The 12,759-nt window shown below is 50.0% G+C and overlaps 1 protein-coding gene across 2 annotated transcripts; it reads right to left on the bottom strand.

The window, feature by feature from the left end:
- Positions 1-2,991: 2,991 nt before the first annotated feature.
- Positions 2,992-12,474, bottom strand: KXD1 (KxDL motif containing 1). Of its 2 annotated transcripts, none has more exons than XM_075902894.2 (5): positions 12,098-12,474; positions 8,985-9,097; positions 7,992-8,144; positions 5,202-5,248; positions 2,992-4,282 (listed from the first exon to the last, which is right to left on the bottom strand). In XM_075902894.2, exons 1-5 carry the CDS (start codon positions 12,107-12,109, stop codon positions 4,047-4,049), a joined length of 561 nt encoding a protein of 186 aa, XP_075759009.1. In that variant the 5' UTR covers positions 12,110-12,474; the 3' UTR covers positions 2,992-4,046. The 2 variants fall into 2 exon arrangements, with proteins under 2 accessions (XP_075759009.1, XP_075759010.1); XM_075902895.2 differs by lacking the exon at positions 12,098-12,474 and adding an exon at positions 9,782-9,949.
- Positions 12,475-12,759: the final 285 nt, after the last annotated feature.

Genomic DNA, 12,759 nt, shown 5'->3' with positions numbered 1-12,759 from the left:
GCGCCCCGCCCCCCTCCCGTCAGCTCTCTCGGGGAAGGGGAGGGGCGGGGTCAGCGCAGCGGCGGCTGCTGCCCGCACGGGGGCGGCGCGCGCGCCGGGGAGTTCGTCAGGCACCTCTAGGTGTGTGCGCATGCGCCGCATGATGCGCCTCATACGCATGCATGCTCCATGCAGTCACCCCGCACCAACATCCTGTGCACACGCACCTATGTTCAGACATGTGTCCCCTATGCACGCGCACACACACACACACACACACGTCCCCTATGCACACACACACACACGTCCCCTATGCCCGTGCGCGCACACACACACACACACACACATCCCCTATGCACACACACACACGTCCCCTATGCCAGTGCACACACACATACACACACACACACACACACGTCCCCTATGCCTGTGCGCACACACACACACACACACGTCCCCTATGCATGCACACACACACACACACACACGTCCCCTATGCGCGCACACACACACACACACCAGTGGCCTATGTATTCCATCGACTCACACATGCCAATGCACACATGCTCACATGGCACACCACCGCCTATCACAGCCCAGAGTCCCAAGTGTTTTAGCAGTATTGTGCACAGTAGAACAGCTGCCAAAATGTTAAGAAGCTGGTTCCCAGAGGATAGATAAAATACCAACACAGTTCTGCATTCCGTTTGGGGCTTCACGTCTAATGGTAAGAGACAAAGCTCTTCGGCTACGTCTACACTCCAGACTTCTTGCTCAAGAATGTCTGTTCTTGCGCAAAAACTTGCAGAGCGTCTACACTGCACGCGCGTTCGTGCGCAAGTAAATTTACAGTAAAGTGTCAGAGTTATTCCTCTCCCCACGAGGAATAAGAACTCTTGCAACTCTTGCGCAAGAGGGAAACTCTTGCTCTTGTGGACGGGCAACGGGTTTCTTGCGCAAGAAACCGCTATGGCTAAAATGGCCATCAGAGCTTTCTTGTGCAAGAGAGCGTGCACACTGCCATGGATGCTCCTGCACAAAAGCACATGTCTTGCGCAAAAACATGGCAGTGTGGATGCACCCTTGCACAAGACCTTTTGCGCAAGAACTCTTGCGCAAAACACTTTGTGCACAAGAAGCCTGCAGTGTAGACTTAGCCTTAGTCTAGGATACAACTTGAGAGCGTTGGGGGATTTGACGGTGGTTGGTAGTAACAGGTCTGCACTACTTCTTTCTCTCACTCTTAACTTTCTTTTTTCAGTAAAGGGAAAGTCTTCAATCAGTTCTGCTCACCTCAGAAAGTAATTTTCTGAGTATATACTGTTCACCTGCCATAAGCAGGCCCTGGCTCTACAGAAGGAATACTTTATAAATGTAGATAGCACCAACACTAAATTCACTTTTAATAACAATGAAGCTTTAAAATGCTACCTCATTCCTTTGGTGAAGTGACAGCCTTCCACCGGCATGGCCACTTTTCTGTATTTGGATATAAAATTGAGGGGGGAGGTTGTGATCCTTGTAGTGGATTTTCACTTGCCTAGGCAATTTATATTGCTGCAGCTCGTTTAGTGGTGTCACTGGCAAGTGCTAGTCAAATATTTTACCTTGTATTAGGAGCCAAGGTAGTTCATAAAGCACTGACCTTGCTACTCTCGAAACAGGCCTTCCCTTTGGGTAGCAAAGCTCACCTATTTTGCACTTATTCTCACTTAACTCACACTCTTCATCATGGTGTAGTGATCTCATCTCTATAATTAGGACCACTCCTATATCCCTTATGTTATAGACTAAAAGAGCTATAGCCACTACAGCTATTAGAGAAATCAAACTGTCCTGCAATGGCCAGAGGTTAGTGTGTCTATACACACAGGGCTGGCCCGAGCCATTTGTGCGCCCTGGGGGCCTGACCCATGTGCAGCTCCACCCCCGCCCGGTCCGGCAGCCCCGTGTGGCGTCCCCTATAATGGGATGCCCCGGGTAGTAGTGTAGATAAATCTATGTATTATATATTGCTTCATATCATTTGACATTGTGCCTCTCCATATAACCTTGTAACTTTGTATTAGAACCCTATACAGAAAACTTGTAGAAAACTGAATATATAGTTAAAGTGGTAAAAATGTCTTTGGCTAGGAGTAGAGTAAGATTTTCCCCCCACTCTCTTTCCCCCACTCTGAAACAAAATACAGGACTATGTAGCACTTTAAAGACTAACAAGATCTTTTCATCTTGTTAGTCTTTAAAGTGCTACATAGTCCTGTATTTTGTTTCAGCTACACCAGACTAACAAGGCTACATTTCTATCACTATTCCCCCACTCTGTAATCAATTGCCCTGTTGAATGAATGAGGTGTGAATGAGTAAGACTTGGGAGCCAAGCACCTCCAGACAGCTACACCAGTTGAAGAGGGGATGGAAGCCAGACCCAAGGTGTCAAGTGGGCTGAAGAAAGAAGAGCAGACATATTGAAGGCCTTGGGGATTAGAAGCAGGCACCTTCTATGGAAAACACCCTCTCTGCAGCACAAAGGGACCAAAAGGGACACAGACCCAGAGTTTGAATCTGGGATATATTTGCACATGAGAGGGATGCTATGAAAGTGAGGTGTCTTGCAGAGGACCCCGGGTTTCGTCTTGTCACCATCGGAGCATCGATCCGGATCGGCAGAAGCCCGGCTCCACCCCTCCCCCATCTAACTCACCTGGCCAGTGCAGTTAAGGGGAGCAACTCGTTGGTAACAACAGCAAGACGGAGTGTGCTTTGTGTGTGTGTGTGTGTGTGTGTGTGTGTGTGTGTGCGCGCGCGCATGAGTGACATATATCATATGCATATGATAAGTGTTGATTATTCTATGTGTGATCAATAAATGTGGCATGTTGCCTTATCCCCCTGAAAAAGATCCCGAGTACTTCTTTTAAGTACAACAGTAGTCTGGTCAGCCCGTAGCTTGGGCCGGCTCTGTATACAAAAATTGACACAAATTCCACCTAATAAAGAAGGAGCTTTAAGTGGTTTGGATGGACTTTTATTAATGGAGTCTCTATCTGTAAGTTTTTTCTATCCTTTGTAAACACGCAGTACAAAAATATTTTCTTTTCACTATATTTCTGGAAATATGTTGATCACAGCTGAGGATTAGAAGGTGACTTTCCGCTCCCTCCTAGGTTTACAATAGATTTAGTTATTTCTATCCCGGCTCTCAGCATTATATTAACACAGACAGTGGAAAAATTGGGTGAAAACAGACAAAGACATTTCGGTACAGTGTGTTTTTTTATCACTGTTTGAAAAATTAAAGGTTTTACCCAAAGAAACTGATAATTTACATGTAACGAACACTACAGAGAGCAAAGTACAGCCATAGCAGTTGTCAAACTGTTCCATTCAGCAAAGTAAGTGCAGCTAAAAAAAGATTCCCTCATGAAAATCCAAGGTGTGCCACAGGACAGCTGAGCACTTAAGGAAAGAAGACTTTAAGTTCTGGCCACTGAGTGGGAAAAGATGTTCTGTAGGTGCTAGAGAAATCATTGGTATATACTAATTAGCTACATGGCCCTGTAGTGCAGGCTGGCCTCTCAGAAGGCAGAGAAGACCCCAAAAAGCAAGCTACTGTTGCTTTGCAAGTACAAGCTCCTGCAAGCCACAGCTGAGAGATATTTGTACCATGCCAGTGAGAAGGCTATAGTTTGGGTTTGCATGCATTGTAAGTTACAGAGCCTCAAGATTTGTGTGTAAAACAAATTATTTAAGTACAAACAAAAGCAGTTACTCCTAGATCTGTATTTGTCCAGAAACTAAACATTCAAAACTAACCTTTGGGATTACTGCTCTCCCCTGAACACACAAAACAGACAAGAGGCATTTCAATCCATGCATGTTGCACGTTTGCCAGATCAAGGCTCGACGTTTGCATAACGATGGCAGGTTTAAATACTTTCCTTCTCTCCACAAAAACATGAATGGCCAAGGAAACACAGAAATATAAATACAGGACAGGAAGTTCTCTGGTTACGCTTCCGAGTCCACGCAGCTGATTCAGCCGATGCCTTAGTTTTGAGTAGGAGTTAGTCCAGCCCATTGGCCGTTTCATCATCTGTTAGACTCTGTCCATTAACAGCAGGAGAATCGTACCGGCCTTGTGATAAATCCTCAAAATCCTGACTCATGGTTGGAGAAATAATGTCAGGGCTTGTATCACAAGACTCTGTGCTCTGCTCAGAGGTAGCAATTGTGGTTGCTGTGCTTTTTGGAATAGGGTCAAAGTCATCATCTTCTTCTAGAATTGGAGATTCGTGAACATCTGAAAGGAGACACAGAACTGTTACCTCTGCTGTTTATTCTATCTGTATAAAGGTGACAGGACTCTAGGTATCTTTGCCATATAGGCTGCTCCAACTACTCAGAGTAAAGACATAGTAGAGGGATCAGCAAGAGGAAACAGACGAGTGCACCCCAAACACCATTGAAATGGAGGCAGGAAAGACTCAAAGGCCGTGTCCAGACTCAGGGGTTTTTTCGGGAAAAGTAGCCTTTTCCCGAAAAAACTTCCCCTGCGTCCAGACTCAAGCCGCGTTCTTTCGAAATTATTTCGAAAGAACACGGCTTTTCTTTCGATGGCGGTAAACCTCAATTTACGAGGAAGAACGCCTTCTTTCGAAAGTTCCTCTTTCGAAAGAAGGCGTTCTTCAATGTAAATAGGCCGTCTTCGAAAGAGAGCATCCAGACTCGCTGGGTGCTCTCTTTCGAAAAAGCGGATTTCTCTTTCGAAAGATCCGCCTGCAGTCTAGACGCGATCTTTCGAAAGAGGCTCTTTCGAAAGATGCTTTCGAAAGAGCCTCTTTCGAAAGAAGCCTGCAGTCTAGACATAGCCAAAGTGCTAGAACTTACAATTTCTACTTCCAAAAATGTTGGCAGCTCATTATTGTAGTAACAAAAAACCTGCCAGCATTTTTGCTCTGATGTACATTCAACTTGGCAGCCATACCCTACACACCGCCACGTTTCACTGGATAACACAGAAACATTAAAAAAAAAAATCTCTGTAGATACTCTCAATTGCAAGCAACCAGCCCCTGGCCCAAACATTTCTCTTTTGCTTTGGATGCACCGGGACTCTAGTGTAACCACTGCTGTGTTGCCAAGCAGGACTGCTTTATCAGAATGGAAAGAAGCCAGTATAAAAGGCTGTAAATCAGAGTGAAAACCAAGGAGACACTCACTGCTGAAAGCCTCTGGATACTGTTTGGCCAGCTTCCCTTTCAGGGTTCTGTAAGGGGCAGGAAGGAGAAGAAAAAAAGAGCTGAGTTTGAACAAAAGTACAGAAATATATTTACCAGCCCTCTGTCCCATCCCCCACCCCAAATCAAAGAACTGCCGTGTACTCAACAGAACAAGCTTTATTGCAGGAATCCTTGAAGTAGATTAAGATAAAATGCCCTTGCACTGCCCGTTCAGGCTGTCGCATGAACAGAAACTGTTAATCGCAGGTTCCCCATAGCTCTTGCCCCTGCTGAAGAAAGGCTGGATGTGAGGCACGAAGTGTCACTAACTTGACTGCAACCCCTCTCACCGAAGTTCCCCAAGAGGACACTTCCCGTCAATCACTTGATTAAACCCTGTGGCAAGCAGGAAGCTTGAGGTCCTTTCCCACGCAAGAAATGGGGCATTGCAGCATCGAGACGGGTCACACGCCCCAGCCATGCAGCAACAGCTGAAGAGCCCCGATTGCTCTAGGAGCCTCCCTGGCCCTTCCTGGACTGCTTGCTGCACCCCCCTCGCCACTGGCCCGAGGCACTTGCTGCTGGACTTGTGAGAAGGAGATCAAAATACCCCCCACCCTCCAAAGCTGTTGTATAAAGCAGCAATTCTCAAACTTTTTGGACTCCAGAGCCCTTTACATGCGTAAAAATGTATGCGGAGCCCCAGCGGTCCACTGATTGTATGTGTTGTACCTATCGATGTTTCCAGTTTGTCAACCGCGCGGAGCCCCGGAGATGTCTCGCAAAGCCCCGGGGTTCCGTGGAGCACAGTTTGAGAAACACTGGTATAAAGTAATTCACCATAAATCAACAAATACACCACTGCTCTGCAGACTCTCAAGACTCAGCCTTCACCTTAGGAAAGACAAGGCCGCCCCCAAAATTGAAGCCAGAAGTTTGTAAACAATATTTACTCCTTCTCTACCTCCTTTCACACAAGATGGTCAAAGCCCTTTACAAGCATTAAGCCTCACAAGCCCTCTATGAAGTGGGTGTGCGTTATCCCCATTTTGCAAAGAAGGGAAATAACTTGATCAGTGTCGCACAGCCATGGCAGGGCTAGGAACGGAAGCCAAAAGCCCAGATTCCCAATGTGTCATGGCAAGCCCCACATCCCTCTCTCTCTCCTCATTGGTTAGTTTTGTAGAGTAAAGCCCTGCCTTTGATTCACTCCCCTCCTGAAAGGGTTTGTTAGTCACCATTGTGGTGTTTTATTACCCTTCTGGGGTGCAGTATGGGGGTCACTGTGTCTCAGTGACTTTGCCTGGGATAGGAAAAACAAGGCAGGACCCGGTTTGTCGCCCCCTAAGGGGATACACATTACTCCCTGCAGATATGTAGAGTTGTAGACAGAAATTGCTATCTGCTGACTCACAGAAGATGCTGTCGCCATGGTGACCAGGAGCCAATGCCCCACGGCAGCAGCGCCTTCCAGCCATGCAGGAGTATGGCAGCAGCACCACATTCCTCTCCTTTGGCCTCAGCATCTCCTTGGAGTGGAGCCCTGGATACTGATTTTTGTCCACGGATGTCTGCATCCACAAACAGAAATTTGTGTCCGTGCAAGTCTTTAACTACAGGCAGTCCCCGACTTACGTCAGATCCGCACTTACGAACAGGGCTTTTCTCGCCCTGGAGCTCACAGGCGGCAGGTCGCCACCCGTGTCCTCCGGGGCGAGAAAAGCTTCTCCCGGTCTCCCTGGTCTGCTGGGGGGGGGGGTCCAGCGGCTTTGCTGGACCCCCCCAGCAGACCAGGGGGACAGGAGCAAAGCCTTGGAGCACGCCTGCAGCGGGACAGCCCGGGCGCACTTGAGCTGTCCCCCTGCGGGCGTGCTCCAAGGCTTTTCTCTCCGTCTCCCTGGTCTGACCAGCAGACCAGGGAGATGGGGAGCAAAGCCTCGGAGCACACCAGCAGTGGGACAGCCGCGGCGCGCCTGGACTGTCCCACTGCCCGCGTGCTCTGCGGCTTTGCTCCGCGTCTCCCAGGTCAGCAGACCAGGGAGACGGAGCAAAGCCGTGGAGGACTTGGGCGTCCCGCCACCCCCGTCTCCCTGGTCTGCTGGGGGGGGTGCAGCTAGTGCCCCCCCACCCAGCAGACCAGGCTTTTCTTGCCTACCCCTGGGGTAGAGCAGCTGGGGGCTGCCGGGTTGGTCCCGCAGCGCTGCTCCAGACCAACCCGGCAGCACCCCAGCTGCTCTTCCCCAGGCATCCTGATTCAGCCGCTGCTGGTCAGTTTCAGCAGCGGCTGAATCAGGACGCCTGGGGCAGAGCAGCTGGGGTGCTGCTGGGTTGCTCCAGTAGCGCCAAGGAGCTGCACTACTGGAGCAACCCAGCAGCACCCCAGCTGTTCTGCCCCAGGCGTCCCCAAGTCAGCTGCTGCTGAAACTGACCAGCGGCTGACTACAGGAAGCCCGAGGCAGAGTTGCTCTGCCCCAGGCTTCCTGGAATCAGCCGCTGATCAGTTTCAGCAGCAGCTGACTTGGGGACGCCTGGGTTTCTTAAGTTGAATCAGTATGTAAGTCAGAACTGGCATCCATATTCAGCCGCGGTTGAAACTGATCAGTTTCAGCAGTGGCTGACGCCAGTTCCGACTTACATACAGATTCAACTTAAGAACAAACCTACAGACCCTATCTTGTACATAACCCGGGGACTGCCTGTATTTGAAACCTCTCGGGACCCTTCCTTTATCATCCAACAGGAGGCACTACAGAGACACACAAAATCCCAGACGGTGAATCTAGAGCTCACCTGATTCTTCGAAAGATACTATCTAGATCTTTCTTCATTTCCACCAGTGTCCTAGTGTGATGCAGGAACCTTTCATTCATCTGCTGCATGCGTACACTGGACAGGTTATTAAAGTTGAGCAGCATCTCGTTGGTTTTCTCAAATCTATCGAGCCTAGAGAGAGGGAGAGATGTGGGGAAATGTGTCAATTTCCAAAAATAAAGAACAACAGGCAAGGCTCTTCACAATTCTCAGAACACAAACAAAACCCACAAGTGTCAGAAAGAAAACAGATCCTTCCTTTCCCGTCCTTGAAAAGCTTTTGAAGTGATTAAAGTCCTGCCCCCAAGAACTCTGCATGCAAAATTCTATCCTGCCAAAACCTTAGCAAAATCAAAGTCTGCTAATGGGAAAGTTGTCAGGAAATTGGAAGGGAGGGGGGAAAAGAGGAGAATTCAAAATAAGTGAGCTAAAGCGTTCGAAGCAGCAGAATGGAGAACAGACATGAAGATCAACTGGATGGCCCCAAAATTTGCTGGATGGCCCCAAAATTTGTTTTAAAAAGGAAATTCAGGACTGTGTAGTGCTGAATTGACAGTCCTGCAGATCAAAGGCCTGTATTTATTCCCAGAATTAACAAAGTACCAGCATAGGCAATGCAAACATCCTCAACCAAGCAGCTCATCCATGATCTGGAGAGATCAGCTCTTTTGGTCTTGACCTCTCAGGTCTACAGGTGGCATATGTAACTTTCTGTTTTCCAGTGCAGACACATGCCCAGTAGGAACTGAACTAAGACTTTGCAACTAATTTTGACAGTCACTGAAGAGAACTACTGTCAGTCACTGGCAACCTAGGACATATCTGAAGTCACAACCAGGGGGTTTGTATCCCATGCTAGCCCCCAGCAAGACATCCAGTTTCGCTGAATTACTATTGGTTAAGAAGGATATCTGTCTATTTATTGGACAGAAAAGTATCGTATTTTAGTTGATCAGATTCCACTTGACTCACATATTCTTCTGAGCCAAAATGATAGCGTTCACATCTTCAGAGTTCACCATACTTAGCATCCTGCTGCAAAACACACCCGACGCCGTGGGCTCCATTCTACTGTACACGGTAGCCTGCAGGAAAGGAGAGAGATTCAGAGGGGAAGTGTATAGGGCTGCTCATAAAAATACAAAGCAGCTTCCTTCACTAGACCTAGCAACAATGAACAGCATCAGACACCCAAAAACTGATTTTCACATATTCAGATCCTTGAGGAAGGTGAAGAACAGAAACCCAATCAGACCAGCTAGGTCTTCACTACTGGCCTAAACACACGCAGAACAGCAGCAGCAAGACCAAAGCTGCTCAGGGTAAGCACAACCCTTCACTTTCTCCTGAGAGCAAGAGCTCACGGGATAACGTGCTGTCCTGCCTACCCCCAGAAGGAAATGCGGATCCTTTATAGACAGGGCCAGCTGGAAGGGCTCGTGTCTGGCTAGAGACCCTTCCCCCCCCCCCGAATGAGGACCCCCAAATCCTTTTCCCTTTGGGCTCAGCTGTCTCCACTGAATGCAGCCCCCCCCCCCCGAGACAGTGTCACCTTATAACGCTTCTCTCTCCAGGACCCCACCCCAAAAAGCTCCCCTAGGGACTCCCCAACCCTCTATAGCCCCTCCCAATAGCCCCCCATGGGGGGGCAAGGCCCCTCCCATGCAGGACAGGGACATCCCATGACTCCTCCCCCATTGGCTGGAGCCCCCCCTGGGAGTCGTAGCCCCCCCATTGCCTGGGAACCTCCCCAGCCCGAGACCGCGCACCTGGACGGGCCGCTGCCCCGGGGCCGCCGCCTTCACATGACGGAAGCGGCGCCCAGGCCAGAAGGGGGCGGGACCGGCCGCGGCGGAGCAGGAGCAGCGGCGGCTCGTGGGGGGCCTCGGGCTAGTGGCTCGCTTCCGGGATGAGGGGTCACGCGCGTGGCGTGACCTTTGCGTCAGGACGTACGTGTGCGTGAGGTGCAGCTAGAAATCCCTTCCCCTCCCCACAGCGCCCCCTAGTGGTCAAGGGCCCTCCCCTCCCACAGCTCCTCTTCCCACTCAGGGGCTGTATGGGGGAGCCCCCCACAGCGCCCCCTAGTGGTCAAGGGGGCCCCCACAGCTCCTCCTTCCCCTCAGGGGCTGTATGGGGAGCCCCCCACAGCGCCCCCTAGTGGTCAAGGGGGCCCCCACAGCTCCTCTTCCCACTCAGGGGCTGTAGGGGGGAGACCCCACAGCTCCCCCTAGTGGTCAAGGGGGCCCCCACAGCTCCTCCTGCTCCTCAGGGGCTGTATGATGGGAGCCCCCCACACCTCCCCCTAGTGTTCAAGGAGCCCCCCCACAGCTCCCCCTGCTCCTCAGGGGCTGTATGAGGGGAGCCCCCCACAGCTCCCCTTAGTGTTCAAGGGCTCCCCCCACAGCTCCTCCTCAGGATCCGTATGAGGGGAGCCCCCCACAATTCCCCCTAGTGTTCCAAGGGGACCCCCACAGCTTTCCCTCCCTCTCAAGCACTGTATGAAGGGAGCCCCCCATAGTTCCCCCTCAGTGCTCCAATGGGAACCCACACAGCTCCCCTTCACCCTGTGACCCAAGGGGACTCCTACTGCTCCCTTTCCCCCTCAGGGAGTGTATGAGGGGAGCCTCCCGCACAGCTCCCCCCCCCCCCCAGGGGCTGTATAGAGGAGCCCTTCCACAGCTCCCCTTAGTGTTCCAAGGGGACCCCTACAGTTCCCCCTCCCCCTTGGAGTCTGTATGAGGGGAGCCCCTTCACAGCTCGCCCTCAGTGTTCCAAGGGGAGCTCCCCCTCTGGGACTCTGAGGGGAGCCCCTACAGCTCCCTTTCATGTGGCCCAGTGGGGAACCATTCAAATTCATGTGACCCCTTAGCTATACGGATAATATAAGCACTCCCATCCCCCTAGCAATAAATTTCTTCAGGGATAAGCCTGTAGGGGAAGGGGATTAATGTTACCAAAAGGGCTCTGGGGTAACAACATGGGCAGAGAAATCTTTATGAAGTTCTCTGGGAGTCGAACATACATGTATATAGCTAAATCAAAGACAGATTGGCTGACTAGAGTACAGGATGAGCCTAGTAGACTGGACTAAAATCAAAGCAGCTCTTTCCTACTTTGTAGAAGGTCCAGTGCACAGGCTGGTCCAACTTCAAGCTTCTTTCCCAGCACAAATCACCACGACAAAAGTTCCCCAGGTCTCAGAGAGTAATTTCTCAGAAGAAAAATACTAGAGTTGAGGCTTTTTCAAGAAAATGATTGCTTCACTTTTTTCTCAGTTTACAATAATCCTCAAAGTTGCTTATAAATCAGACAAGCAGACATGTTGCCAGCACAGAGAGTCAGACCAGCTGAAATGCTGCCTTTTTCCACTTGTCTTCCAGATTTTCTAAAAAACAAGGCCTCCTTTAGCCCTCTTTTCCCTTAATACTATAAATCCAAGAGCTAAAAGTAATAGACATTTTCATCCATTTCACACAAAAGAATGGGAAAGCTGGAAAGGTCAGAGTCCTGCCCGGAATCAAATGTGAAATTCTGAGGTACCTCGGGGGCGGTGGGGGGGAGGGGAAGAAGACTGTTTAATAGGTGATTTGGGGAGTAAGTGCCCCCCTGCAGCAGACCATAAGAAGGAAAGAAGTCTTCATCCTCTTTTGCTACTGGCTTGACAATCATAAAAAGAACTTCAGTTTTAAAAAGTTATACATCTGTCATCGGGGCAGCACACCCATCTCCCTTCAGGGGGTGGGCATAATGTCTCTGAGACCCCTCAAATGGTGCTCAACCCCACGTGCATACCAGTTTAAGGAGGAGGGTGCTATGCCTCCCCTTCTTACAACTGCAGCTCATCCGGGACGTATCCAGGACCAAACCACATCCAGCCCAGCGTCTCTAACAATGCCCAGGGCAGTGTGGCCTAGCCGTTAGAGTCAATAGCAGTGGGGTATAGCTCTGCTGTTGAGGATGGTGGGGAGACCCAGGCCCACCCTTTCCACCAGATCCCAGCCCAGGACCTTGTCAGCAGTGGAGTGGTCCACCACTAGCTCGGCGATAAATCCCACTGAAACTCCTCTCCATGGGCTACTTCCTACCAGTCTCTCCATTGCAGTCTTCCCCAGCTCTTCTCTCCAGACTGGAGGCTTTTTCCTGCATTCCCCACTGGCTGGCCTCCATGTCTTGCTCCATCTGTGGTTCCTCCTTGGGGACTCCAGCAGCACCTCCTTCCTTGAGGGCTGTCAATCCAGACTGAGCTGCTCCACACGCCTTTACACCTGGTCTCTAGCTGGAGCAGAGCTGGAGTGGGGTCTCTTCAGCCAGGTAGACAGGGTTAAATCTCGCAGCCCCAGTACAGGGTTGGTACCACCCCATCACAAGATCTCTAGGTAGTTTTGCAAGGCCTTTTGAATGGATTTTTTAATAGGTTCAAAATGTCTCCTCGTATTTTTGATGTGGACGGTGTCATTTAAAAAATGTGCATGACTCCTACAGATAATAGAGAAGAGAAAGCAAGGTGAAGCCCTGCCCATGTTCAGTGAGGTGCCTTTTTATATAAACAATATCCATACGAACCATTACCATGTATAGATGCATAAGTAAATATTAACCAGTGGTCCAGTGACCTGGAAAAAACATCGCAAGGTGATGATCTGGTGACCTTGGACAAATGGGTGAACTTTTGCTGTAGGAAAAATTCGCATTTCCTTTCTTATAGAAAAAATACTGCAAGTTCCTGGTTGAAATGTAACTTAGAGGT

Source organism: Pelodiscus sinensis, chromosome 32, assembly GCF_052426305.1.
Source record: "Pelodiscus sinensis isolate ZL-2025 chromosome 32, ASM5242630v1, whole genome shotgun sequence".
Taxonomy (NCBI): Eukaryota; Metazoa; Chordata; order Testudines; family Trionychidae; genus Pelodiscus; species Pelodiscus sinensis.
The sequence above is the reverse complement of the archived record's forward strand: the minus strand, read 5'-3'. Positions and strand labels throughout refer to the sequence as shown.